The sequence below is a fragment of the Chinchilla lanigera genome, unplaced genomic scaffold (assembly GCF_000276665.1).
Source record: "Chinchilla lanigera isolate Chin_1 unplaced genomic scaffold, ChiLan1.0 scaffold00039, whole genome shotgun sequence".
NCBI lineage: Eukaryota > Metazoa > Chordata > Mammalia > Rodentia > Chinchillidae > Chinchilla > Chinchilla lanigera.
This window is the reverse complement of record NW_004955440.1, coordinates 44,701-69,577: the sequence shown is the minus strand read 5'-3', so window position 1 is coordinate 69,577 and position 24,877 is coordinate 44,701. Positions and strand designations below refer to the sequence as shown.

The window sequence follows — 24,877 nt, the reverse complement described above, 5'->3', positions numbered from 1 at the left end:
TGATAAAACATAGGATATAGGATCTAGTTGAAGGAAATGGATTATAGGGATATGACCTTGGGGACTATATCTGGTCCCTGGCCCCCTTCTCTCCTTCCCCCTCTCTGCTTCTTTGGTGCTATGAGGTGAAAAGCTTGTTTCTGTGCTGCTTTAGGCATAAAAGTAATGGAACCAACTGACAAAGGACTGAAACCTCTGAAACTATGACCCAAAATGAACCTTTCCTCCTTTAATCTGTATATGTCAGGTATGTTGTCAGGGCAACAAAAAGCCGACAAACACAATGTTCTGTACAAGTAGAGTTGAGTTTTAGGAAGTTCTGCCTCCTGTCCACAGACCTTTGTGGCAGTGTGCTCTCATCACCAAGTAACAGAGTGGGACCACAATAGGTAGATGCGTACCACATATCCATACCATGCACCAGGACCTCAATTCCTCTGTAGACAAATGTGTGGGGCAGGTTGGTGCAGTACCACAGGAAGGGGACCATTGTGGATAAGTGGGAAGAGCTCCCAGTGTCTGAATGATTTTAAAAAGTTCAAATTCAACAAATTGGACATGGTGGTACATGCCTATAATCCCAGCACTTGGGAGCCTGAGGCAGAAGAATTGCCTTGAGTTCAAGGCCAGCCTAAGCTACATACTAGGTTCAAAGCTAGCTGAACTACAGAGTGGGACCCTGTCCCAAAGAAATTTTTTTGTTTAGTTCACATTCAACAAACACAAGGCCAAGAAAACAAAACTTTTCTAGATCACCACTAACTAGCTCCTAAGCTGCCACTTTGTGAAGCCTGGTTGGTGACCCCAGACAATGGATAGACACTCCATATTCCATGAGATTTTTGAAAGATCTCTTCTCTCTTCAGAGCTATGTAAGCCTGTACTGGAATGGAGTCACTTCAGGAATGAGCTTCTGCAGAGTCATCCAAAGCACATTAGTGTTTCCCCCCAAACTCTCCTTTTTCTGGAAGGCATTCAATCAATATGTTCCCTCAAGTCTCTGTTTTCTTCCTAAGTGGCTGCTTTTTGCTCCACGGAAAAGATAAGAACAATCTTAAGCAAATCCAAAGGTATCTAATTTTCTTGTAAGTAAAGTCCCACCACTGTCAAATGCAACCTTGTCTGAGCTGCCTACACAGGACAGCTCTATATTTCAGCAGAGTTGTTAAAGTAACACGTCCTTCATAGCCACTTGCCAAAAGTTCTTGGCATATTGCCTCAGTGATAAGCTATTTCTGAAAAGCTATTTCTACCCACAATCCCTTTACTTTGAGCCTCACATTAGCCTGTTATTAAGGTACTACTATTACCAAAAAACAAAAGTAGCTACTCATCTTTGGTTTTTTTCCTTGATTTTTAAAATAAATGATAGGCTTGACTGCATTGTGATTTTCCAGGTATAACTGCTTATTTAGATGAAATTTCACATTACATCCTTATTACAAATGGTCAAGTGGAGCATGAAGAGAAATCATGTTTGATATTTGGCCTTCCGAGTTATTTATGTTGGAAATACAGAAAGCTGCATGATGAGGGAGTGTTCTTATGAATGTTATTATAAATGGCAGCAGAGCCAGAACCCAGCATTTTGACATTTGGTACTAATCATGGACGTGCCACGTGTGAAAAGAATTAAACATACACATGCTCAGTGCTACATATTAATGTGCTGCTGGGGTGGAGCCGGGGAATTCCTGACAGCCATGCGGCAAGGCAATGAGCCATGGCCGCGAGTGCTTTTCCCTTCTCGTCAGGGCTCTGTGTGCCCTCAGGGTGTGACAGGAGGCAGGGAGAATGACTAAAGGGTGATTCAGAGGCACAGACTTTCATCTGAAACAAAACTTTGGGGGCTTAAAGCTCCGCTGCTCAGATTTCACCTCTAAAATTGTTTCTTTCAAGGGCTAAGTAGTGGGTACCTTAGGCTTTGCTGGACCACACAGTCACGTTCACAGAACGCTCTTTTTTTCTACACGAATTTAAAATCACGAATTGTACGGAAACAGGTTTTGTCAGTGTGTAGATGGCTGACCCCTGACCTAAGGGAACTAAGTGGTTGTCCGCCAGTGACCCCAGACTACTGGGGCAGGTTAAACTCATGACTTCGGTCAGGATTCTTCTATTTAGGTTGGGACTGTGACTTGATTACTATGCAGAAGCATGATTCAAACGTAAGTGGCTGGAACCTGCAAACCTGGCTTTTGTTTTCATACTGTTTTGAGGCTGGGGAGGGTATTTTGGTTTTGTTTTGCAGTACCAGGGATTGAACCCAGGGTGCTCCTCCACTGAGCGATACCATCAGACTCCCCATTTTTTTTTTTATGTTGAAACAGGTATTATTATTAGTAACTCAGTTGGGACTTGGGAACTTTCAATCCTCCTGCCTCTGCCTCCCTCGGTGCTGGGATTACAAGCTCCACCATGCCTGGCTGCATATTTGTTTGTCTTCACCCCAACCAGAAACTAAAAGTGCCCATTCATATTAAGTCAAATGCTGCCTCCTCCTGGAGGGCTTTATTGACTCCTAAGCACATCCACATCTTCCTGGAACTCTCTTCCCAGCCCCTGCTCACCAGCATGCCAGACTCAGTATGTGGCAATACTGGTAAGACACGACCTCTAGCAAGCAACGTCCTCCTAACACTTCATGAGTCAGCAAACACTATCTCCAGCATTATTCACTCAAGCTTTAACTGTAGCCCCAGAGGCAGGTGCTGAGAAGTCAAGTGTGTTTCCCAATGTCACCTTACCAGGAGGTAAATAGGACTTGAACCCAGGGCTATCTCGCTCCAAAGTCTAAGCGTAACCCATGCACCTGCCCCTGGTTCTCCCTTCACTTCACAGCTGCCTTTCAGCCCTTCTGGCTTGTAATTTCCTTGGGTTGAAAGATCGGGTCCTACGCTTCTCTGCAGCTCTCCCAGACAGAGCTCAGGACTTCCCAGTCCCGGCACAACGGCTGCGCAGTAAATACCTGGGTTAAGCTGGATTACAAAGACCCCCTCAAAGACCTTGTAACGTGACGCAGGAGAAGGAGAAGGGAGCTGCTGTCCACTGCACCCATAGACCCCGACACACTTGTTCAGACACCAATGGCTGCCTTAGGGGGTGGCACTGTAGGGACAGCCTGGGGCTCTCTCCTCACCTTTCCTGGTCTCCTCCCACCCTCCCAGCTAAGAACAGAACTGCCTGCATCGCTCATCCCTAGGAGAAGCCAAGGAAGAGTATGGTATAATGCAAAGCATTTCAAACTGTGGGTAAAGTCTGGCATGTTTGCTAGTGAAATGAACAGAAAGTAACAAAATGTGTTTCCTATTCTTTTTTGTTTCATTTTTTGTTGTTGTTGCTGTTGTTCTTTTTTTTTTTTTTTTTTGAGACAGAGTCTCACTATGCAGTTCAGGTTGGTCTTGAGCTCACTTTGTAGCCCAGGGTGGTCTCAAACTCACAACGATCCTCCTGCTTCAGCCTCTCAAGTGCTGGAATTACAGGCGTGCACCACCACGCCTCCCTGTATTTCCTATTCTAAGGTAAGCAAGAGTGAACATTGTTTAATGGAACTTTTGTTTGCTGTGCTGTATGTATGTATGTACTGTATTACAATATGAAAGTTCAAGCTGTAACAAGAGAGTTAATACCTCAAGCTCTGCAGCCATCCTGCCTAGATTCAAACCCACCTGAAGCTCTTAACAGCTGGGCTACCTTAGGCAGGTTCCTTCAAGTCTCTGTGTTTCAATAGTGTAAATAACTGCACTTAGCCCATAGGACTGTTGTAAGAACTCAGTGAATACTACACAAAACACCTGGGCATAACAAGTACAAAAGCAACACCAGCCACATAACAATGCCAGTCACATAATATCACAGCAAAAAGAGGAGACACCCCACTGGTATCCCATCTGACTGAGGGAAACTGAGGCAGATAGAGATGGATGAGGCAAGAGAGTCAAATTGGTACTGAGTTGCCAGCCTGTATTACCCACCAGGTAACATCCCACATCACTGGAATTTCTTCCAGCCCAGGGGCTCTTTACCCAGCCGAACACAAGTACAAATATTACCTGCTACCAACGTTTCGCAGCTCTCTGATGAGAACTAATGAGACACCGTCTATAAAATGCTTAGAGCGCCTCACAGACAAGTGCAGCACAAATTCAGATGTCATTTTACCTTTCTCATTATTAGCATTAAAATGGGCAACAGGAACATGATTTCAGCGTCTCAAGTTTTAATGGGCTCTGGGAATGTGGATTCTAGGAACAACGGGTGACCTCAGCACCTACATCTCAGATGGACCAGCGTGCCATAAGTAATGTCTAAGCCGTCAACTGTTTATTTCATAATAATAGTCATCTTTCCCTCCTTGGGGCAGAGTCTTTTGGGCTTTTGGAAATAAAGCCTTGCTTGATGACAGTTTTCCAAAAATTTATTTTGATATATTGATTGCCGTGGCCAATAAGGCCTTGGCCTTACAGGTGTGTGAAGAAAACAACACGGTCATTTATCAAAAGCTCCCACCCAGCCTGGGCTGCTCGGGCCAGAAGTTGCTTTTGCTCTTCTGGTAACTTCCCATGGAATAAAGATCAAAGGCAAGCAATTTTAAGAATGTAGGGGCCTCAGGGAGCCTCTGGGCCTACACCTCTCCACCTGGGATGAGCACACAGCTGGGGCCATCCAAGAGCATTCCAGATGCTCCTTGAAGCCAGCTCTGCTCCTAGGCTGTCATTTGCATGTTTTGAAAAGGAACTCAAAACATTTTACCTTGAGTTAGGCAGCAACACAACGCAGTGAAATGCAAATGTACATACATCTTTAAAATACAAGCGAGACCTCATAGATTCTCTACTCTATGCAGCGCTGAAGTCTAGAACCTGGATCCCTTTTTTGTGCTATTTCCATGGGGATTTGGTGATGAAGTCTTTGTGTTCATCCCCTCCGTGCTTCACAAAAGGAAACAGGTTTGCGAGTTGCTCACAATGATACAAGCTCATGGGCCAGCAAGGACTAGAAGCAAGTTTTCCTCACCTCAGCCAGCATACTTGCTGTAATATCACAAGGTCACTATAGAAAGCTAGTTTTTACTGAGAATCTACCACACGCCAGGCATGGCACTGAAGTCCTCCGCATACTTCTCACCGAACATCAACTCCACCTTTTACATCAGTGATGTCTAATAGAGACTGAGGATCTGGGCTGATGAGCACTCTGCCCCACGTCATACACACTTGCTGGTGGGAGAAAAGAGATGGAAACACATGGGCCTTTTGTCCTGTTTCACAGTTTCTCTTTGCAGCTTGGGAAGACTATGTTCACATACTACATTAAATTTATACTTTCTAGTATTCCATTCCTGTCTGTAACAGTCTGTAAAACGTCCCCCCAAAACACAAGGTCCTAACTGCTAGAAACTATGAATGCTACCTTATAAAGGAAAAAGGTATTTGCAGACGGGAGTAAGCTTCAGCATATGAACCCTTGGGGAACACGCTCAAACCACACCCAAGCCCTCAGGAAAGAGAGCTCTTCTGCCTGTTCTGTGAGGTGAGGACACAGCAAGAAGTCAGTAGTTTGCAGCCTGAAAGCAGAACCTTACCAGACCCCAGCACCTGACCTTAGACTTCCCAAGCTACTGAAGGTATGAGAAAAAAAATTCTGTTGCTTCTAAATTACCTAATCTATGGTGCTTTGTTAGATCAGCCCAAATGGATTAAAACAGCAGAGAAGATGACATAAAATAGTAGAGACAGCTTCAGAGGCACCAGCCTTAAAGTCTGAAGCAATGACCACAAGCCAAGTAGGGCAAACAGCCATCAGAAACTGCAAGAGTCGAGGCCTCGGTTCTCTCCTAGAGTTGTCAGAGGTTCTCAGGCCCTGCTTCCATCTTGATGGGCCCACTTGGTGCAGGTGAAATAGATTTTGGACTTCCAGCCTCCAGAACTGTGAGAGAATAAATTGCTGTTGTTTTAATCCAGCAAGTTGTAATGATCTGTTGCAGCAGCTACAGGAAACTAACACACCACCCTTGCCTTCCCTGACACACTCAAGACATGTTACGTGCAAACTTAAGGCCTTGTCCAGGGAATGTGAAACCCCTGTCACATCTTCCCTTGTATTCCAGATGCATGCAGCACACAGCCAGGTTCTAAAAGGAAGGCTTGCCCGAGGTATGTTGACTCCCATGCACGAAACACCACCAACAGAAGAGACTTAGATGAGTAACTGCTCTGAGGAGTGACATCACTCCCTTCCTCTAAATTTGCAGGGAAAGAGAACAGCGGCTACCCTAGTGATAGAGTCCAGTTGATATCATACTCAAAAGTCAGTCAGCATTCCAGCATGAAATTAAAATATTTCTGAACAAAATTGTTCACAAAGTACTGGCTTTTCTTTCTTAAATAAGTTTTGGGAAGACAACAAATTTCTATGGTAAAAGTTCTTGAGCCCAAAGGTGGGATTTTGCATCTGAAGAAAGGAGTCCTGGCTATTATATCATGATATCTACAAAATCCCCAGGAGAAAAGGCAGCTATCTAGAAGCAGAGGGTGCATTGAAGGCGCAGTAAGAGACCTTTGTCTTCCAAGTCAAAGTTCAAACTCAAACTGATTTTGTGGTGATGAAAAGCCACAATCCCATACCTGGTCAGTGACCTGGCAGAATGAGTCAGGATCCCAGGCAGGAAACAGCACACCCAGTGGATTTGGCATTAACCAGCTCCTGGCAATGCCATTCTACAAGTGGGAGGCTGTGCTGCTGGCCCCTCTTCTGTGTCCCTGACCCACACACTGAGAGGGCCTGACACAGGGAAACATCACCCAGGACTCAGCAAGAGGGGAGGGAAGGGACAGAAAAGTAACTACAGCCAAATTATTTTTGGTTCTCTCTGTTCATAATTTTAAATTTGGTCTGAACGTTTCTCTATACGTAGTTGTGTTGGTTTTGGGGTTTTGCAAGGGGAAACAATATAATACAGGACACATATTTTATAAGATTATTTATAATAGTCACCCAAAGAATCATATACAAGACAGTGCAGGAAATCTGTCCACACACTAAGGAGCAAAAAATCCAGCCGAGATCCTGGATCCCATGGCAATGTCCTGCATGAGTCCAGCTAAAGACCTAGAGCCCATAACAATGCCTCGTATGGGGCCAGGGGGAGCCCTAGAGCTCACAACAAAATCTCATGCAGGCCTGTTTCATGGATCTGTGCTGGGAAGGCCCAAAGGTTAGTGGTGGAAGCTAGAAAGTATGTGCCAGTGGGATGAAGGATCTGCACTGGAGCCAGGAAGCGACACTCAAAGAACTACAGCTCTCTCAAAAAGGTACCACAGCCATCCTCAGCAACAGTGAGGTCCCAAGCTCTTCCAATGATCAGAAAAGCCAAGCTCCCATCAGGAAATCCAACTCAGCAAGCTTCTCCAGGAGACTGAGCTGTGCACCTTCTTCCCCTCCAGAGCCAGGAAGTGATGCTCAAAGTGAGGACCAGAGCTCCCCCAGAGTGAACCAAAGCCATTCTCAGCGACAACAAGGTCCTGAGCTCCTTGGAGGATTAAAACAGCCAAGTTCATCAGGAAAGCCAGCATGACAAGCTCCACCAAGAAAACCAACAACTCCTTACAGCTTCTCTCCACTTCCAACAGGCTCCCAACAGCTTCTACCAACTCCCACCAGCCTTCTTCCAGTTCTGCTCTTATGCCGTTAGCAACAGTCCTCCGGTGGGCCTCCCACACCCAGCACCACACTTAGTAAGTTCAGCTGGGTGTTACAAGTTGACCCCCTGTTGTCAATCCACCACAGTAGTGAACTACAATCCAACTTGATGCCCAAACAGGCTAGAACATCTTGTTGTAACAAATAGGTAAGTGTCAGTCAGTCATAGCATCCCAGCTTCAGACCGCCACAGGCGGCCAGCTGTTCAAATGAAGTAGAAAAGATGCAAATGCCAAGATTTAACCAATCAAGCTCACTCTATACTTCTCAGCTGCTTTCTGTATATCACTTCCGTTTTCTGTCCATAAATGTTCCCAAATCACATAGCAAGCAAACCTTGGAACCAGTTTTGGTCCAGAGTGCTGCCCAGTTCCAAATCACAAACAAAGACAATTAAAATGTGCATGACAGATTTGTTGTACTTGTCTCTTTACACACTACCCACAAAATAAAGTCTGAGAAACGACTTTACGTAGCAGAGAAGAAATTTGATGGTGGTGTTCCCAGCCAGAAGTTCTGTCTTTTCTGCCTCTTGGCTTTCTAATGGCTGTCCTGGGTACAGCACAGTATGTACTTTGGGGGCCCCACCTCTCGCTGCATGCAGTTTGATGGCGCTGTCAATTACCTCCCCTAACCTCAGCATCCGGTGGGCAGATGAGCAACCTCGGCAAGTCCAAGAGGCTTTCATCTGCCATAATTTGAAGCTGAATGGAGGGACCACAAAGGTGGGAAAATGTCCCAAGACGATACTGCTTTGTTCATGGACCCCACACCAGTTGTCTGTGTGGAATTTCTGCTCCCTAAATCCCTGACCATTCCAGTTCTTTAGCCATCCCTTGAGCTATCACTTACACTTACCAAAAAAAAAAATCCTTTTTATATCTTAAATAATCCAGGATCAGATTTGATGTTTGGTGGTAAAAATTTTTTGGCAAATCCAACAAATTCAAGGGGTCCATAGCCCAACCTGTGTTTCCCACTCCCTCTTTCCCCATTCCCTAAGTACACATTGGAATCACGTGCGGGCATAAGTAATTCTCATGCCCAGGCTCCACCCTCTGCTAAGTATTTGCCATAAATGCGCAAGAGTGAGCATTATTTAAGGCTCTCTAGGTGATTATAATGTGTGGCAGGGTTGACATCTACCACCCTTCATGATCTACCCTTTCCATTTACCATCACCAACACGCATAACCATTTCCAGACCTGCACCTCACAAGCAAGGTCTGCATGCCTGCAATACACACCATGGCCACATCAGTCTTTTTTTTTGTTGTTTTTTTTTGTTTTTCTCCGGTACCGGGAACCGAACTCACGACCTTGCGCTTGACAGGCAGGCGCTTTTGCCGCTGAGCTAAATCCCCAGCCCCGCCACATCAGTCTTGTTGCATTCCCTCCTGCTGCTCCTATTCTCAAGACTTCCATGGCTCTCTATTGCCTCCAATATGTAGTCTGAATTGTTTAGCTTTACTATCAATTTCTTCTATATTTGACTCAACCTATTTTCCAATCTAAATTCACCATTCACTCTCCTGTCTAGGTCCTTCCACTCTATGGCATTGTTTATTTTATGGACATAAGACCCATTCCAATTTCAACTGGAAATGAAGCTATTGTTTATTTTATATAATCCCTAGGAGAGCCAGAGAATGTGGTACATGGCCAGGAATCCTATCGCCATATGCCATACGCACTACACTGCACCAATGCAAAGGTCCCGCCAACATCTGACCCAAGATGTTTTATCTAGTTCTCACCTATTCTCCCTTAATGTCACATCACACACTGGCCTTGTCCCCAAAAATCCATGTGGCTCCCTTCCATTATTCTCTTCCAAATGAGTATCTCATGCCAGTTTGTGTGATTAGCTCAGCCAAGGTCGCAATGCTGCATTCCATCTTTAAAGGAAGCTGGGAAAGTAAGCTTCTGGCCACTGTCATAGGGAAGCAGGACTCAAAAATGCGGACTTTGCTGAACACAAGAAGGATGATCTACAGCTGCTAGGTAGCCAAAAAGCAAGGCAATTGTTCACAGACTCAGCATCATGTTTTCTTCCCTTCCCACCCTCACCTACATAGCAAGTCCCCAGCTGAAACCCATCTACCTTTCAGGGCCGTTGCTCTGCTCAGAGAAAAAAATCTGGAAGGTATGAAAGCCCGGATGCAGAGTGAGGTTAATTATACCCTTGCGATGGTGATGTTAGGAGGAATGAAGATAGACAATAAAGGCTGTCATCTGACTGACTGCTCCCATGCTCTGGCAGCAGAATGATGGAGCAGAAGGAAAAACAGGAAGTACGTTGAAGAAAGAGCCAAATGGCTCATTTCTGGGTACCTTATAAGCCCCTTGCATTTTAATACAACATAAGGAAGTAGTCCCCTCACTCACCAATTGCTACTGAGATTAAAACTCTCCCCACTTTACATATAAGGACTTGGAGCCACATTTAATTTTTTTTAAATAAAGTAATGGGAAGTTTCTAGGAGTTAAGTGTGGTAAAATAAATTCCTACCTGTTAAAACCACACAACAAACAACTGAGCTCTTACCATGTCCAGTGAGTTTCATCATTTCCAACTCATCCTTTCCTACTCTTTCCAAGTTAAAGAATCCCTTCCAAGGGCCATGGATCACTCCTCTTGTATTTCAGCATGAGGGCACTTCACTCACTGGCAGCTGCTTAGAATGCTGATTAGAATCCAATCTTACCATTTCCCAGGGGATGCTAATGCTGCTGGTCCATGGACCTCATTGTGAAGATCATGGATAGAGGCAACATCTTGGGAGTTATAGCCAATTAACTGCTCTATTAAAAATTTTGGAGCCAAGAACTAGCTTGCTTCATAAACAAACACTAGCTTGTGTTATTTATCAAGGACTGCTTTAAGGTTTCTAGAAAGCTCCAGCTCAACATTTTCATGCCGCTACTAGAAAAACATTAAGCTCCTTGAAAGGGGCAATCAATATCTTGATCTCTATTAGATATGACTCACAGTCTAAATTTTATTAATACTTGAGTGAACTCCCAAACAGAACAGGAAGATTGACTGGTGTGACTAGAACAGGGTAAAGCCAACCCAGGCAGTCTTCTTGGTGGAAGTGGGCTTACAATGATCAGGAAAATTCCAGGCCTAAGAAAGAGAAGAGCTGACTTCTACAGACGTTTCCATCCTCTGCACAGCAACCCTCAATCACCAAGGTGACCCACTTTGTCAGCTGTCAAGACAAACTTGAACTTGACAAATAGTGACAACACATCAGCTGTCTTTTAAACATAGAAAATACACAGCTGTCATTTCGAGATGATATTTAATTTTTCAGCATGGCAATATACAGAAAGTAGACTCATAAATTTCCCAGAAAACTGTTTTTCTGCTGAGTATATCATGTCTTCCAAAGAATTATAATATATAAAGCCAAATGACTTCTGCTCTGCTCACACGCCCTGTGCAGAATGTTTTATTTCTAAGGTAGAGTAGGTTTCTTTCCCCTTTATTAGGTAAAGAGGATGGCTTTTCTCCACATGTTCAATGAACCTCATCATTCCCTACTGGGCCGGACTCCCATTTCTGCATGCTTTCGGTTTCATAGCCAGTTAGACATTTAACAAGTACAATAGCAACTTAATGCTGCAGGTGCCTCCTGATTTCTGTCTGTCAGGTTCTGGTAATACCACTGCTCTCCAACTATGCAGCCACCCTTGAGATGTGTAAAACAGCAGGAGGAGATGTCTAGAAAGCCCTCTGCCTGCCAGGATGGATGCTGTACGCGGAAAGTGCAAACAGGAAATGTTGTCACATTTCTAAGTTGGCAGGAACCCGAAAGCCAGAAAATGGTGAAGTTTGATAGCCCAAGAGATCTTTTTTACTCAGAATGGCTTCTAGCACTGTGGCTGGCTTTCCTTCCCCACTATTTTTTCCATTTGAAGCTAAATAATGAAGGAGAGATTCTGGAGGAGAAGACCCTTGGAAAAGGAAAAGCCATCCAGATATGAACATATTCATCAAGCATTTACTCAGCACCTACTTAGTGCAAGGTTATGAAGCAGAGGAACAACCAAAAGAATGATAAGTATTAAGTCTATTCAATATCATTTTCTTCTTCAGTGAACAAAGTATTCAGGATTCCAAAAGTCCTGCTAGTGCGACTCATATCAGCAAACTTTGAATACCTGAAACATGAGTCTAAAACTCCAGTGAACATTCCAGGGTGCTCTGGAGTCCAGTAAACTTTCTGCTCACTAAGCACAAATCTCCTGATCATTAATCACTGATCATTGATCAGTATGTGGATGGCGAGGCAATAAGTGGCTGTCCCAAGAGTGCAGTTCTTAGAAGGTGAGACTTTTTAGAGAAAAACTTCTGGAGATTGGACCTGTCTTAGAAGGTCTAACTAAGGCATGAGTTTATCTGGAAGCCCCTTAATCAGGGTTGAGAGGAGGTTTGGTTTTCTATTACTGCATAGCAAATTATCAAAAACACAGCTTAAGACATCTATTTTAATAAAAGTACATGCTGAATTATTTTCCCAGCACTCTGGAGGAAAATCCACCTCTGAATTCACTTAAATCCTTATACCCTGACTGGTTCTCAACTCCCAAATATTCCTTGAATGCTCTGGTATGAGGTTCACTTCATCTTGAAAGCTATCAACAAAGAATTTCTCACTTGTGAACTGTCTTGCATTATTTGATCCGCTGACTTCTCCTGTTGCTGACCTCTAAGTCCAGATTCAAAGGGTGGTGGGATTTGGTTAAACCCACACAGAAAATTTCTCTATTTTAAGGTCAACAGATTTGGGACCTTAATTACTTCTATTAAATCTCTTCACCGCAACACCTAGGTTAGTGTTTGACTGAGTAGAGGGGAGAAGGTATATATATCCTAGGCACTAGGGGTTCAGGAAGCCATCTCAGAATTCAGCTTTCTACAGGGAAAGAGAAGAGAGGCAAGTAAAACTGAGATAGCTTCCTGAGGATCATAGTTTAGATGGTTTCCCGCCTTTCCAAAAAGAGCAGCCACTGTAATGAGTGTGTTAAGTCCCTGATCGCAGGGAATTACAGGTATGGTCAGGAGACAACTGTGCCTCCTTCTGAGAAATATCCAAGATGCGGCATCTGCATAGGAAGATCGCTGTAGGCTGCAGTGGTCCATGAAGGCTTCCCAGAAGCAGGGGTTTGAGATTATCACTGAAGAATGGACAGACCATTGTACAATAGAAATAACAAGTTAGACCTCCTATCACCTAGCTTTGCTCTTCAGAGCTGTCTACTGACCAAAGCCGAAGCTATGTCAGAGCAGTTTGGGCTTCCATGCTATGGAAGCATGAGGAATTATGCAGAAGCAGTCACTGGCTGCGGAGGGCTGTGACAGCAACCAGACTTGGGAAAGGCAAGAACTAGGGAATGGGCCTAATGGCAAGAAGAGCTCACCGGGACCAGGTCCTCTACAGGAGGAGGTCCTGATGCAGGATGTCTCCTCTTCACTCTGGGAAGACAACCAGACCTGCACGGCAGTGCAACAAATGCTGCCACCCAGGGGCAGCACCACAGACTGAACTACGCTGTTTTACTCCTTAAAATTACCCTTCAGTGGTTGCCAAGGAGGAATTTCAAACCCCTTAGCTATGGTCTTATCCCCAACTGGCAACTGGCTGATCTGGCCTACCAGGCTGGCCATCCAGTATATTAAAGGAACAGAAATAGAGTTTACAATCCTTTTCCCTCCTTCATAAATCCTGGCTTTCGAGATAATTGCTCAGCTGAAGAAGTCAAGAAACCTAACCTCTACTCCCAAAACTGATTTGCAGCACCCTGTAACAGGAAGCAGCGGATCTTTCCTCCCATGGGGCAATAAGCCTGTGGCTCTGCCTTGAGGGAGATGGCTCCCTGTGACTGCAATGTAAGAGGAAATGAGAACACCTTAGTCTAATATTTTTAAAATATAACCCCCACTGGATCCTTTCTTCATTATCCTGAGCACTCTCTTGTTAACAAGTGCCGAAACGCCTGCTAAAATACAATTTTTAAGAATTGTCCAATTGCATCAACATCTTGTTTAACAAAGCTACAGGTCTAAGGGCTCTCTGGAAACTCACAGCACGATGTTTAGCAAAGACTATTAAGCATCACCTGAATCACTTTCATTTCACGGCTACTTCTGGCAGGTACATATGGTTACAACTACTATCCAGGGGCCGATTAGCACAGACTGGTCATTTTCTTAGGGGAGTTAAATTTTAAGTGTCTTTCACGATGGCCTGACTTTTTAAGAGGCCTCGGTGGGATTGGATCTCTTTCAAAGAGAGCATCATTAGCTTCAGACTCAGCAGGGAATTTCTGAGGAGAATATTTCCACTGGGAATACATATGCCTCAGGACAAATAGAACTTTATTTCTCCAGTTGAAACTGAGGCTTGCTCATGTATTTATTTGGTCAACAAATTTTTCTTGAGTTTGAATTCATCTGCTAGGTGCCAGGCACCATGCTAGAATGAAGGTACACTGCTGAGCAAAATGAGGCGTAGCTCCTGCCCTCAAGGAATAGGAAAGACGACAAAAGCCTATCAAACACTACACAATTGCCAAATTACAAGAGTGAGTATTGTTCCAAGAGAGTTTTAATGAAGTCTGAAGATGAATGGAGCTTCCTCATAGGATCTTGGAGCAGGAAGAGAGTAACATGCTGGAGTTGGTGAGGCTGCAGAGCTTGGAGTAAGGCAGAAAACATCTTACTAACCAGAAACAACATGTACCAAGGCTGCAGGGGTAGCTGTGTCTATTGTAGGAACTGAGGGGGCCAGTGGAGCCCAGCAATGGAGGGGTACTCTGGACTAAATTGTATCCTCTACCAAAAAAAAAAAAAAAAATGTCAAAGCCCTGGCCCCAAAAATGTCTGTATTTGGAGAAGGGGCCTTCTGGAGATAATTAAATCTAAATAAAGTCACAGGGCAAGTCCTTCATCAGACAGGACTGGTGTCCCACGAAGAGGAAGAGACTCCCAGAGTACACTCGCACACAGAAGAGCCAGCAGAGCATGCAGTGAGAAGTCAGCCAAACGCAAGCCCAGGGCAGATACTGCCACCGTGACTTCCCACTTCCAGGCTCCGGACCCGTGAGAAAATAAATGTCTATTGTTTAAGCCGCCCAGCCGATGGTTTTTGTAATGGCATCCAAAGAAGACTAACATGCGGTGACAGTGGAATGCAGTATGCTGGCCAGGCAGCCCACCCAGGGCAGGTTTACGTGCAGGATTCTAGTCTTCACTGGATATGAGAGCCCTTGAAGCCAGTGGCTGGATTTAGTGTGTCGGGGTTGGAATGGGGGTGCCAGTGAGACGCTGTGGCTGCCATGTAAAGAACAGCCAGGCAGCCGGGCAAGAGCAAAGCTTTCTGCAAACCAAGCACAAGGGGAGATGGGTGTGGTGACAAGTGCATGTAATCCCAGCAAGAAGATCGCTGTGAGTTCAGGCCAGCCTGGGCTACATAGGGAGACCCTGTCTCCAAAACAAACAAACAACCCCACAAAGCACAGAAGATACTCTGTGAACTGACATTCTTTAAAAGTGCTTGCAAGATAAAGTGTCCTCCATCCAGCAGGCCCAGGTGAGGCTGACCAGCGTCTCATTACAAGAAGTACAGCAATGATGACGATGACCAACCTTCTCTCCAGCACTCAGTATCTAAGGAGCAGAGGTGGAGTGTCAATTGCCACAGGAGGTGGCAGAAGGAAAAGGTGGCTAAGTGTGGAGGATCATCTCAGTGTTGAGTTGGGGGAGCTTGTCCACTCAGGCAGGACCGTGGGGCTGTTGAACTCCCAATTCCATATTCTTCCTGCGTGCTGTCTCAGTTCACAAATGGCTTTTATTCTGAGCAGTTTTAGCATTAATAAGCTGAATACTCCGCTCAGCAAAGGCCTCTGCTGCCTGATTATACTCCGGCAGCACCCATGAGGCATGCAACTAAGACAGATGAACAGGCTTGCTAATGAATGGGGTCTGGGACTCCAATATTCCCTTCCTGGGGAACTATGCATCTCTCCAACAGAGAAATGAAATCTTTAAGACAGTCTGATTATACAAATAAAGCAGCATTACCATATTTGTCTGCCAGGCTGATCACAGGACATTTGCAATTTATGACAGATATCACAACTATAAAAATAAACATGAAATATCATTTATTAGAGCCACATCTACATCAATAAAGGGAAGAAGAGAATAGAATATTTGAATATTTGAGTGAAAACTTCTTCCTCATATATTCAAATATTTGAGACAAAATACTGTCTTACACAAAAAAATTCACTAATTGAATTCTGGTGATAGTTCCCTGAGAGAGTGGGTTGACATATCCTTTTACAGCACAAAAAAAGCCTTTGCTAAGAAAATTAATGGTGAAACCATGATTGTAAGACCAGTATTTAAACTAATCAAGAAAAACTATTAAAAGATTCTTATGGCACTTTTAGAAGCATTTGAAAGCAACAGTTTCCATGTAACCCTTGATATATACTGAAATATGGGGATTTTTTTATTTTTAAAGAGAATTTTAAAAATAAAGTAACAACAACATAGACAAAAAATAAACAAAGTAAAAACAATAAAAATGATACAGTGTTTCAAAACAAAATGATAGGCATTAACAGTGGTTGTTGTATTGCATATTGTTATCTCCAACAAAGTTGCTCAGATTAAAATAATTATATTCTCGGTTATGGCTTGGATACAAAGTACTAAATTTCATGATCAATGAACAAGGAGCTGAAGAAACACATGGATGAAATGCCAAGCATTGACAAACGAAAGTTTGTCCAAATTAAATCATGTAATAGTAGAATAAAGCCAGGTGTAGGGGTGGACACCTGTAATTCTAGCTACCTGGAAGTCTGAGTGAGATAGGAAGATCACAAGTTCAAGGCCAGCCTGGGCAATTTAGCAAGACCTTGTCTCAAAATAAAAATAAAAAAATAGTGAAATAATGGGACATTGACAATAATGATTCGAGGACATGAGCTTCAGTGTGGATGATTTAAATAGTAAAAAATATGACAAGCCTTTGGGAGAAAGATTTCTTTATAACATCCTGGGAAAATCCAAAACAAAGGTTATCAAAAAGCTCCATCAGAAAAATCCTGTCCTCAAAAAGCAGCACTTGATTAATGCTGAATAATTTTTATAAGAATTAACATTATCATAATTATAACCTATACTTATAAAATACAAGTTTCCTTCATAATTTCATTTTCAAGTCCCTACCATGTTAAGGGAATTTACTTTAAGAGTTCTATTCAGGAACTGTTTGCCCTCAGATAAAGAGCCCAATAGAGGTCATACCAGCACGTGCTCACTCTCTCTCACTCTCTTTCTCTCTCTCTCTCTTTCACCCTTTTTCCTTGCTCTCTAAATCTGGAGTCTAAGGCCAGGCATGGTAGTGCACACCTATAATCCCAGCATTCAGGAGGTTGAGACAGGAGGATCACTGTAAGTTTGAGGCCAGCCTGAACTACATAGCAAAACCCTGTCTCAAAAAAACAAGAGTAAAATAAAATAAAATGAAATAAAATAAATAAATCTGGAGTCTAAAAACCGAAAGGATACAAGTGTGATGTGATATACCTCTGATCTTGTTTTCCCTTCCTAGCCCACTCCACCAATACTTAAATATATCCCTTGACAGTGGCAACTCTTACCCTTTTTCCACCCAAACATGTGTGATGAGTGATGGTCATATTCAAGAGATCCTCCCATGGGCAACCCAAGTTCAAGGGCAATTCCTGCCATCTGGTGTCATTCCTTCCCTTGCCCTCTGTTTTAGGACAATAAATCAGAATATAAAGAAGACAATTATCATTGTAGCAGAATCTTCTATAACGTTCCTTTAATTTTGTAGCTCCAAGATTGTCTGTAAAAATCCTTTTGCCTAACTATTGTTGAAGTCAATTGCTGCCCTTGGGAGGCAGCTGCAATAGACGCCCAACCCTTTCATGTTCCTGAAAGTTACAGATTAAAATTCATTTGAAACCACTGCATTGTTCCACTTGGAGTGGGTGAGACTTGACAGAAAGCCACACATCCATGGGCCTCGATGCTGGGCACATGTGAGACTCATTCTGAAGCAGAGGTTTAGAAAGACAAAGGTGGAAAGAAAGGTACGGGAAAGCCTTGCGTGTTGCACATCCTCAACAACCAAGAGACAAAGAGCCACATCTACCAATGCCTTTTCTCCAGAAGAGGCCCAAATCCAGACTCAGAACCTCTGTTCTGACATTGGTCAAGTACTGCCACACCCACGTAAGCCATAACCTTGCAGCCGGAAACAACCTCAGCCTGGTTTGTCACTGAACTGGCGTGGGACAAGAAAGGCACTCACATTCACAGGAATGTGCTCTTTTCCATTATCTTTTTCTACTGCAAATGGCTTGGGACCTGTAGTCATCTCAGCATTTTCTTCTCCCCCGGTTTGCTCCTAATTTGTTTTCCTTGTTCTCCAGCCCAGCAACTCACCTTGGGCAGAAAAATGAAAGATGCAGAAAGGAAACCTGATAGCTACATGGGCTTCTTCATCTTGGATAGATTTAAGAATTTTGTCTCCATTATACAGAAGTTAAAATTTTTAAAAATGGGGAGGAGGGACCCTTGTTTTTCTTCTAACTCCAAGAATTTCAAAGACATCTTGTGCTACGTCGTCATTTACATTTCACATTAAATTCAAAATATGTTTCAGATGAACAAATATTTGCTTTAATTTGATCCATCTGTCAAATGAAATACTAAAAGGACAGCAAACTCACTATATTAAATCCAGCAATTTGTAAGCAATTTATATGTTCATTTCTTCTGGGTTAAAAATGCCCGAGAGCACAAGTTTTATGAAACACACAAAGTAAATTGCATTATATTAATCTGATGGATGCAGACCATGATTTTTACCTCTTCGGTCCATTAATTTATTTCCTAACTTGAGTTAATTAGGGAGGTTCCTATTTTTAAAAGCTCTTTGAAACTCATTGGCAGAGGGGGACATTTGCAAGAGCTGCTTTGAAAACCTACTGCAGAGGAAATGGGCTAAATACAAATGGATATTTCCTCAAGACATAGTCCCACATTGAGCACCTGATTGCCATTCAGCAATCTTAGTGCTGGGAGCACAGTGGGTGATTAATACAATAGTTGTTACAAGAAAGAGGGAGAGAGCTAGGAGCAAAGGATGGAAGCATCCCAGAGAACAAACTCACTCCAGGCAATTACTAACCCAAGGAGATGATCCCCAAGGTCCCCTCCACCTCTACATAAACTCTTGTCACATTCTGATTTGATACTACCAAATGACAGCAGACTTTAACTTGGAACACCCACTGGGAAAAGAACACATATCTACTCAGAGAAAATTTTTGTAATGCAGACAGCGGTCAGAGAGCAAAGGTAAATCAATCATGTTTCCTTTGACTGAAGGCAACTTTAATTCCTAAATTAGACTGAGAAGTAATTTCCTTTTGGGGGGAGCAGCTGTGTGGGTTATCAAACCCAGATCCTCATACATGCCAGGTAGGCTGAGCTACAGGTGCCCGCTACAGCCCGACACTTATACATTCTCGTCTACCCTCTAATTCTTACTGCCCTACACACAAAAAAGACAGAAATCCACCATTCACATTACAGTATATACAGCTAAGTACTTCAAGATAAGCCTAAGTAGCTAGGAGACACATTAGAAGAAACAGTCTTTCCACAAATACGCAAGCGTTAAGCAAGTGCAATGTCCATTTCTCCGCAGTATATTCTGGGTAGCAGCCAATGGGAAACAAAGACTGAGACGGTTTGAATGTCTTTCCCAGGCCTCCAGAGGATGCCTGCCAGGACTCCCTACTCCAGCTTCAAGTGAGGCCGGCCCAAGGGAGCAGCAACACTGCAGGTTAATCTAGACAGCACCTTGTTTGTGGAAGCCCTGCCTTATTTCATTTTCTCTTCACTACATGCCTACAAAAGTTATGGCCAGACCCTCTAAAAAGCTGAGTGAGAACCTTAGAGTTGCACTTGATGAGATTTTGATCTGTCCAGTCCAAGCCTCCCATTCCTCCCCTAGGAAATGCAAACAGAAACTACCCAGCGTAGCCCAGGCTGCAGCATAGATAACCAAACTTTGCAAGTTCCTGCTCTCTTTTTTGATCATTTAGATTAAAATCAAGTCACCTGCTTGCAAACACGCCCAAGAGCAGGAGCAGCGCTGATACAGACTCACGTGCCTTCCAATTTTCTCCTCCAACTCCCGCCCCTGGAACTAGTTACTCAGGTTTCCCACACCAAAGCAAATAGCACCAAGCATGATTCTTTTTCCTGACTCACCATACTGGGAAAGGGAGAAGGAAGAAGCAAGAAACGCCTGTAATACCAACTTCTCTCTGATTCACACTCAAATACCCTTAATATTACTCTTTTCTTATTTTAGCTAAAAAAATAATTCTTTAAAGCCCTTTGTTCATACACATTTCATGTGTCTACAGTAAAGTTTGTCTCCAGAAGACAAGGACAAGGTCCCTCTTCTGAAGGTTTTGGGGCCTTACAGATCCTGGAATTCTCTTGAAATAGTCCCTCAAAATCCAGAAATGGCCTTGATATTAAACACTTCTATCAAAACAAAGTCTGGAAAGCAAACAACTCTCTTTACATGGGAACTGGTTACTGTAGATAATCAGTCAAGACCCACAAATCTGCCAAATTGTCTTTTTCTGGACCAAATGGTCCATGCTGCCATTTTTCTCTGCTTTGGTAAGAAACAGACCTATTGCTGCAGAAACCCAAGCACTACCCTGGGGAGAGCACGACCCTGGAGAGAGAGTGTCTAAGAGTTCCGTTTTCTTAAGACAGGCAGTAGGATCATTCCAGGGGGAATAAGGGATCAGTCTGGTTGCTCCAAAAGAGAAAAATAGGAGCACAAGCTAATTATTTGAAACAGGCTCTCCAGAGCAAAGAGAGGAGACAAGGTAGTCTGTTTATCTCTGCAGAACTAGCTCACAGAGAACTTTCACCTGCCCTGCATTACCTATATCCTCCCTGTATTTCCCACTATCGTCATCCCCATTTTACCCAAGATAAGTTTGGGTGACTTGCCCTGAGGTCACAGAGATGTGTTTCCAGACTTCTTGACTCTTAGTCTGGTGTTCTTTTCACCATAACCCACTGCAAAACCTCAAAATCTAAAGAAACCTCCTGACACCCAGATCAAGGTCAATACCCTCATTCTGCACTCTGCTCTGACCTTTGCCTCAATGAATTTGAGTTTACACTTCTAGGTCAAGACTTCCAGGGAAGAGGACCACAGGAAATGGCTCAGGTGGGTGAGTGGGAAGGTCACCCACTCAGGGACTCACTCACTCAGGAAGATGATGGTCTGCCTCCTGGCGGCCCGGCTCTCCTCGCTCTCAGACTTTCTCAGCTGCACCTGCTGCCCGGTCCCGGCCATTGTGCCCTGCTTGCTCCGCATGAGCACCTGCATCATGTTCCAGCACATGAAGGCCACAGAGAGCAGGACCAAGAGGTAGAGGACAAACGCGCCAAAGATGCTGGACTGGAACACGGTCCAGCGGCTGGAGAGATTGGTACAGATCGACATGTTGGAAGCCTCGGGCTGCTCCCGGTGGCGGGTGCGGGAGCGGTTGCAAATGAGGCCCCGGTGAGCGGGCACGTGCACCAGAGGGTACTCGATACCCATGGCAAAAAGCAAGGGCAGTGCCACCAGGGCAGAGGTGACCCAGACGAAGGCAATCAGCAGTTTCACCTGGCAGGGTCCTGACATGGCCTTATACCTGAAGGGGTGACAGATGGCAATGTAGCGCTCAAAGCTCAGCGTCAGCACGTGGAGCAGCGTGGCGTAGCTGCAGGCCTCGAAGAGGAACGTGTGAAGCTTACAGGACAGCGCGTAGCTGGGGGTGGTCAGAGGGTTCCAGATGATGCTGTAGAACTCCATAGGCATCCCAATGAGGAAGACCAAGATGTCGGAGCACGCCAGGCTCACCATGTGATCGGTCACCTCCTTCTGCAGGTAGCCTTTCTTCTGCAGCACCTGGGTAACACGGATGGTGATGCTGTTCCCCAGGATGCCCACCACAAAGATGACCAGGTACACCAGGAAGAGCGTGATTTTGATCCAGGTGGCCACCTCGAATTGGGGGACATGGTCGTGATCGATGATATGGGAGCAGTCCCTGCTGGAGTCACTGCGTGAGGCCATGACAGAGAGTGCTGCGCCACCGGGTCCAAAGACTTCTCAACGTTCCTTTCTCCTGCCAACAGACCTCCAAGTTCTTGGCTGCAACTCTGCGGGACTGGACGCAGGACTCACTCTAGAGTTCCCAGGCAGAAGTAATTTAGCACTTGAGGTGCTTTTATGGGAGCTTCCTGGAGCAATCCACGCTAGGAGAGGGCTGGGGTGCCTGGGGGTGGGGTTTTGAGAGAGGAGAGCTGGCGCGAGGCTGGGACTCAGCTGCGGAGGGCGGCCGGGCCTCCCCGCCCCTCCGCGGGTCCGCGCAGCGCCCGCGCCCCTGCCCTAACCCTCTGCGCGGAGGGCGCCACCCGGACTCGCGGCGCTGCGCCCCCGCTCCTGCTCCCTGGCCCTTGCCGCCCTGGCCCGCCCTCCAGACCTTCTGGGTAGCTCCGGAAAGGGTAGTCGGTGATCAATCATTAACCACAGCAAACTGTGCCGAGGCCTGGCTGCAGGTCCAGCCAGCCAGCGGAGTTTGACTCAACAGTTAGGCACGGTGGGGAAGGCGGGCGGCCGCACCTCCCCGCCGCCCCGCAGCCCTGCCAGCCGGCCTGGCGTCTCGGCCCGACAGCCTCCCAGGGTGCAGCCCCGGAGCTGGGAGCTGCAGGGCGCCCCTGGCGCTCGCTGGCTTGGAGGAAGGTACCTCCTCCTCGCCACCGCGCCGTGCACCCCACAACCGTCAGGGCCCTCCAAGGCCAGCTCTGGGCCGCTGTGGACAGCTCGCCTGGGCCCGCCTTCGCCGCCGCCGGCCCTGGGAGAGCGGCAGGGCGCTCGCTCCTTTAGGGAGCGCCGGGTGCAGCGAAGGAGCTGAGTCAGCCCCAACCGGGCTAGTGGGATCCGGATAAAAGAGCCCTGACTTTGTTTAAAGCCTCCGAGGGTGCTTCATCCCCAGGGGGGACGAAAAGCCCGGGCCCCCTTTCACCGTCCGCCCCCTCTCAGGCGGTGTGGGAAGGTGAGCTCGGCGCTGTCCCCTAGCACAGCGGATACCGGATACCGCACAGCCGGGAGGCCGGGGTAGGCTGCGGCGGTCCCGGCACGGCCTCACTGCGCGGAAGGCAGCGCGAGGGTCAGGCGTCAGTGAGCGCGTTTTGATCTTCTTACTCCAAGATCGCAAAGCACAGCGGTAGAAGGGAGGGAAGCTGTCTTGTGCAGGCAGTGACAGGAGGAGTGACAGGAGGAGTGACCGGAGGTCTCCAGAAGTCGCCAAAGGGTGATGTGGAAGGGAATGTAAAGTTAAGAACCACTGCCTTAAAGAAAGAAAAGAGAAAGTGCACTCTGCCCAGCACAGGCTGTTGTGACCCTGACCATCGGGGATCCGGAGGATAGGTGCTTCCCAAAGCCCTAAAAGAGGGAGTGACAGCAAGATCTCTTATAAGTGCAACCTTAAAAAAACAAAATAAAACAAGGCAAAAACAGAAGCAAAGAGCGGAGCAAGGGTTGTTGCTCAGGACGGGAGGGAGAAGAAGGGGCTGACCTACAGGCCAAAGGGCAGGCAGTGCAGTTGTACCGTGAGTAAATGTAGAGATGCAACCTACAGCACCAGCACTCACAAGAGGCTCACAGTATTGTCGTGCGGTGAACCTTTGCTAAGGGAGTAGATTTTAGGCGGAACACGCCTCACTCTGGAAGTTCTGATCGAATTTGCCTAACTGTAGGAATCATTTCACCGTGTATGTCAAAATGCCATGGTGTACATCTTTAAAATACACAAGTTTAAAAAAAAAAAAAGAGTGAGATAGAAACTTGGAATGTAACAGGAATTTGAGCCCTGAGGCCTCATTTCTAACCCCTAACAGGAGGGCTTCTGGGAGTACTGCAGGTGCTAGGAAATGTGTCCTAAATGATGCGCATAGAAACACGGGGAATGTGTTTCTGAGCCAAACCCTAGAGCCATGGTCTGACAACCTCAGGAGTTCTTGACCCGCCTCCACCACCCCCGTACTGAGGCTAAAACTCAAGGCTTTCACCCCGAGCGACATCCCCAGCCCTTTTCCTTTTTAAATTCTGTACTTTGAGACAGTCTGGCGAATTCCCTCAGTTGCCCAGGCTGAGCTTGACCTTTTGATCCTCCTGCCTCAGCTTCTCAGCTTGCTGGAATAGAGGTGTGTGCCATACTGGATGTGGATTATTAATTTTTAATTATCTGAGAGGGGGTGCTATATGGCCACAGGTCTTTATAATAGCTTCGTATGTGACTCTCGTGTGTCCCTTTCTCTCTTCTCTGTTAAATAACAAGCTCCAAAGCCAAGAATGTATCTTTTCCCTCTCTTTCAGACATGTATCCTCTGCCTCTCCACAGCACCCTAAATGACGTTTTGCTGGAGGCCTCCCCACTCCCTCCTGCTGTCTGCTTGAACTTCTTGCCGGCAGCGAAACTCCTTACTCACTTCAGATTGATGACTGTTCCTAGCTAAGTGCCCTTCTCCTTCCACAAAGCTTATAGGGCAATAAGGTGGGCAGTGAACCTGGGCCCTAGGTTTTCCTGGCTCCTTGGAATCCTGAATGGGCTTCTCTGCACAACCCCCTAGTTGTTCACTGTCCCAAACCACCGAGAAGAAGAAGGCCTGAACTGGGCATACCCCCATTTTGCTGATGGGGAAACTGACACGGGATTAAGTGATGGGTCAGAAAAGTCCAAAGACAGAATTCACAACATCTGGGTACCAGGTCAAATAGTGACACTTTGGGAAAGGGCAGTTTTTTGTGTCACCAGCCCCAGGGCTTCTTATCTCCCCAGCAGCAGCATGATTGTCATGCTGCAATATATTTGACAACCCCAGCTTACTCAACTCAGCAAGATTTCCGTTACTCTCCAATTCCTTTACCAACTTTCCTCTCCCAAACTATGAACACAGACTACGCATGCATGGCCAAGTGGTGAGAAACAGGCTCATGACAATTCATCTCTTACAGCAGTGATG

General features: G+C 45.5%; 1 protein-coding gene across 2 annotated transcripts in view; it reads right to left on the bottom strand.

The window, feature by feature from the left end:
• Gpr39 (G protein-coupled receptor 39) overlaps nucleotides 1-22,930 on the bottom strand; it is a 188,997-nt gene extending 166,067 nt beyond the window's left edge. Inside the window, exon 1 of one of the 2 annotated variants that reach the window (XM_005390735.2) lies at nucleotides 21,067-22,930. In XM_005390735.2, the coding sequence (XP_005390792.1) occupies nucleotides 21,067-21,926 (860 nt within the window). In that variant the 5' untranslated portion in view covers nucleotides 21,927-22,930. The remainder of the gene's footprint in view (nucleotides 1-21,066) is intronic. The other variant, XM_005390734.2, reaches the window with a different exon arrangement.
• Between the last annotated feature and the right edge of the window lie 1,947 nt (nucleotides 22,931-24,877).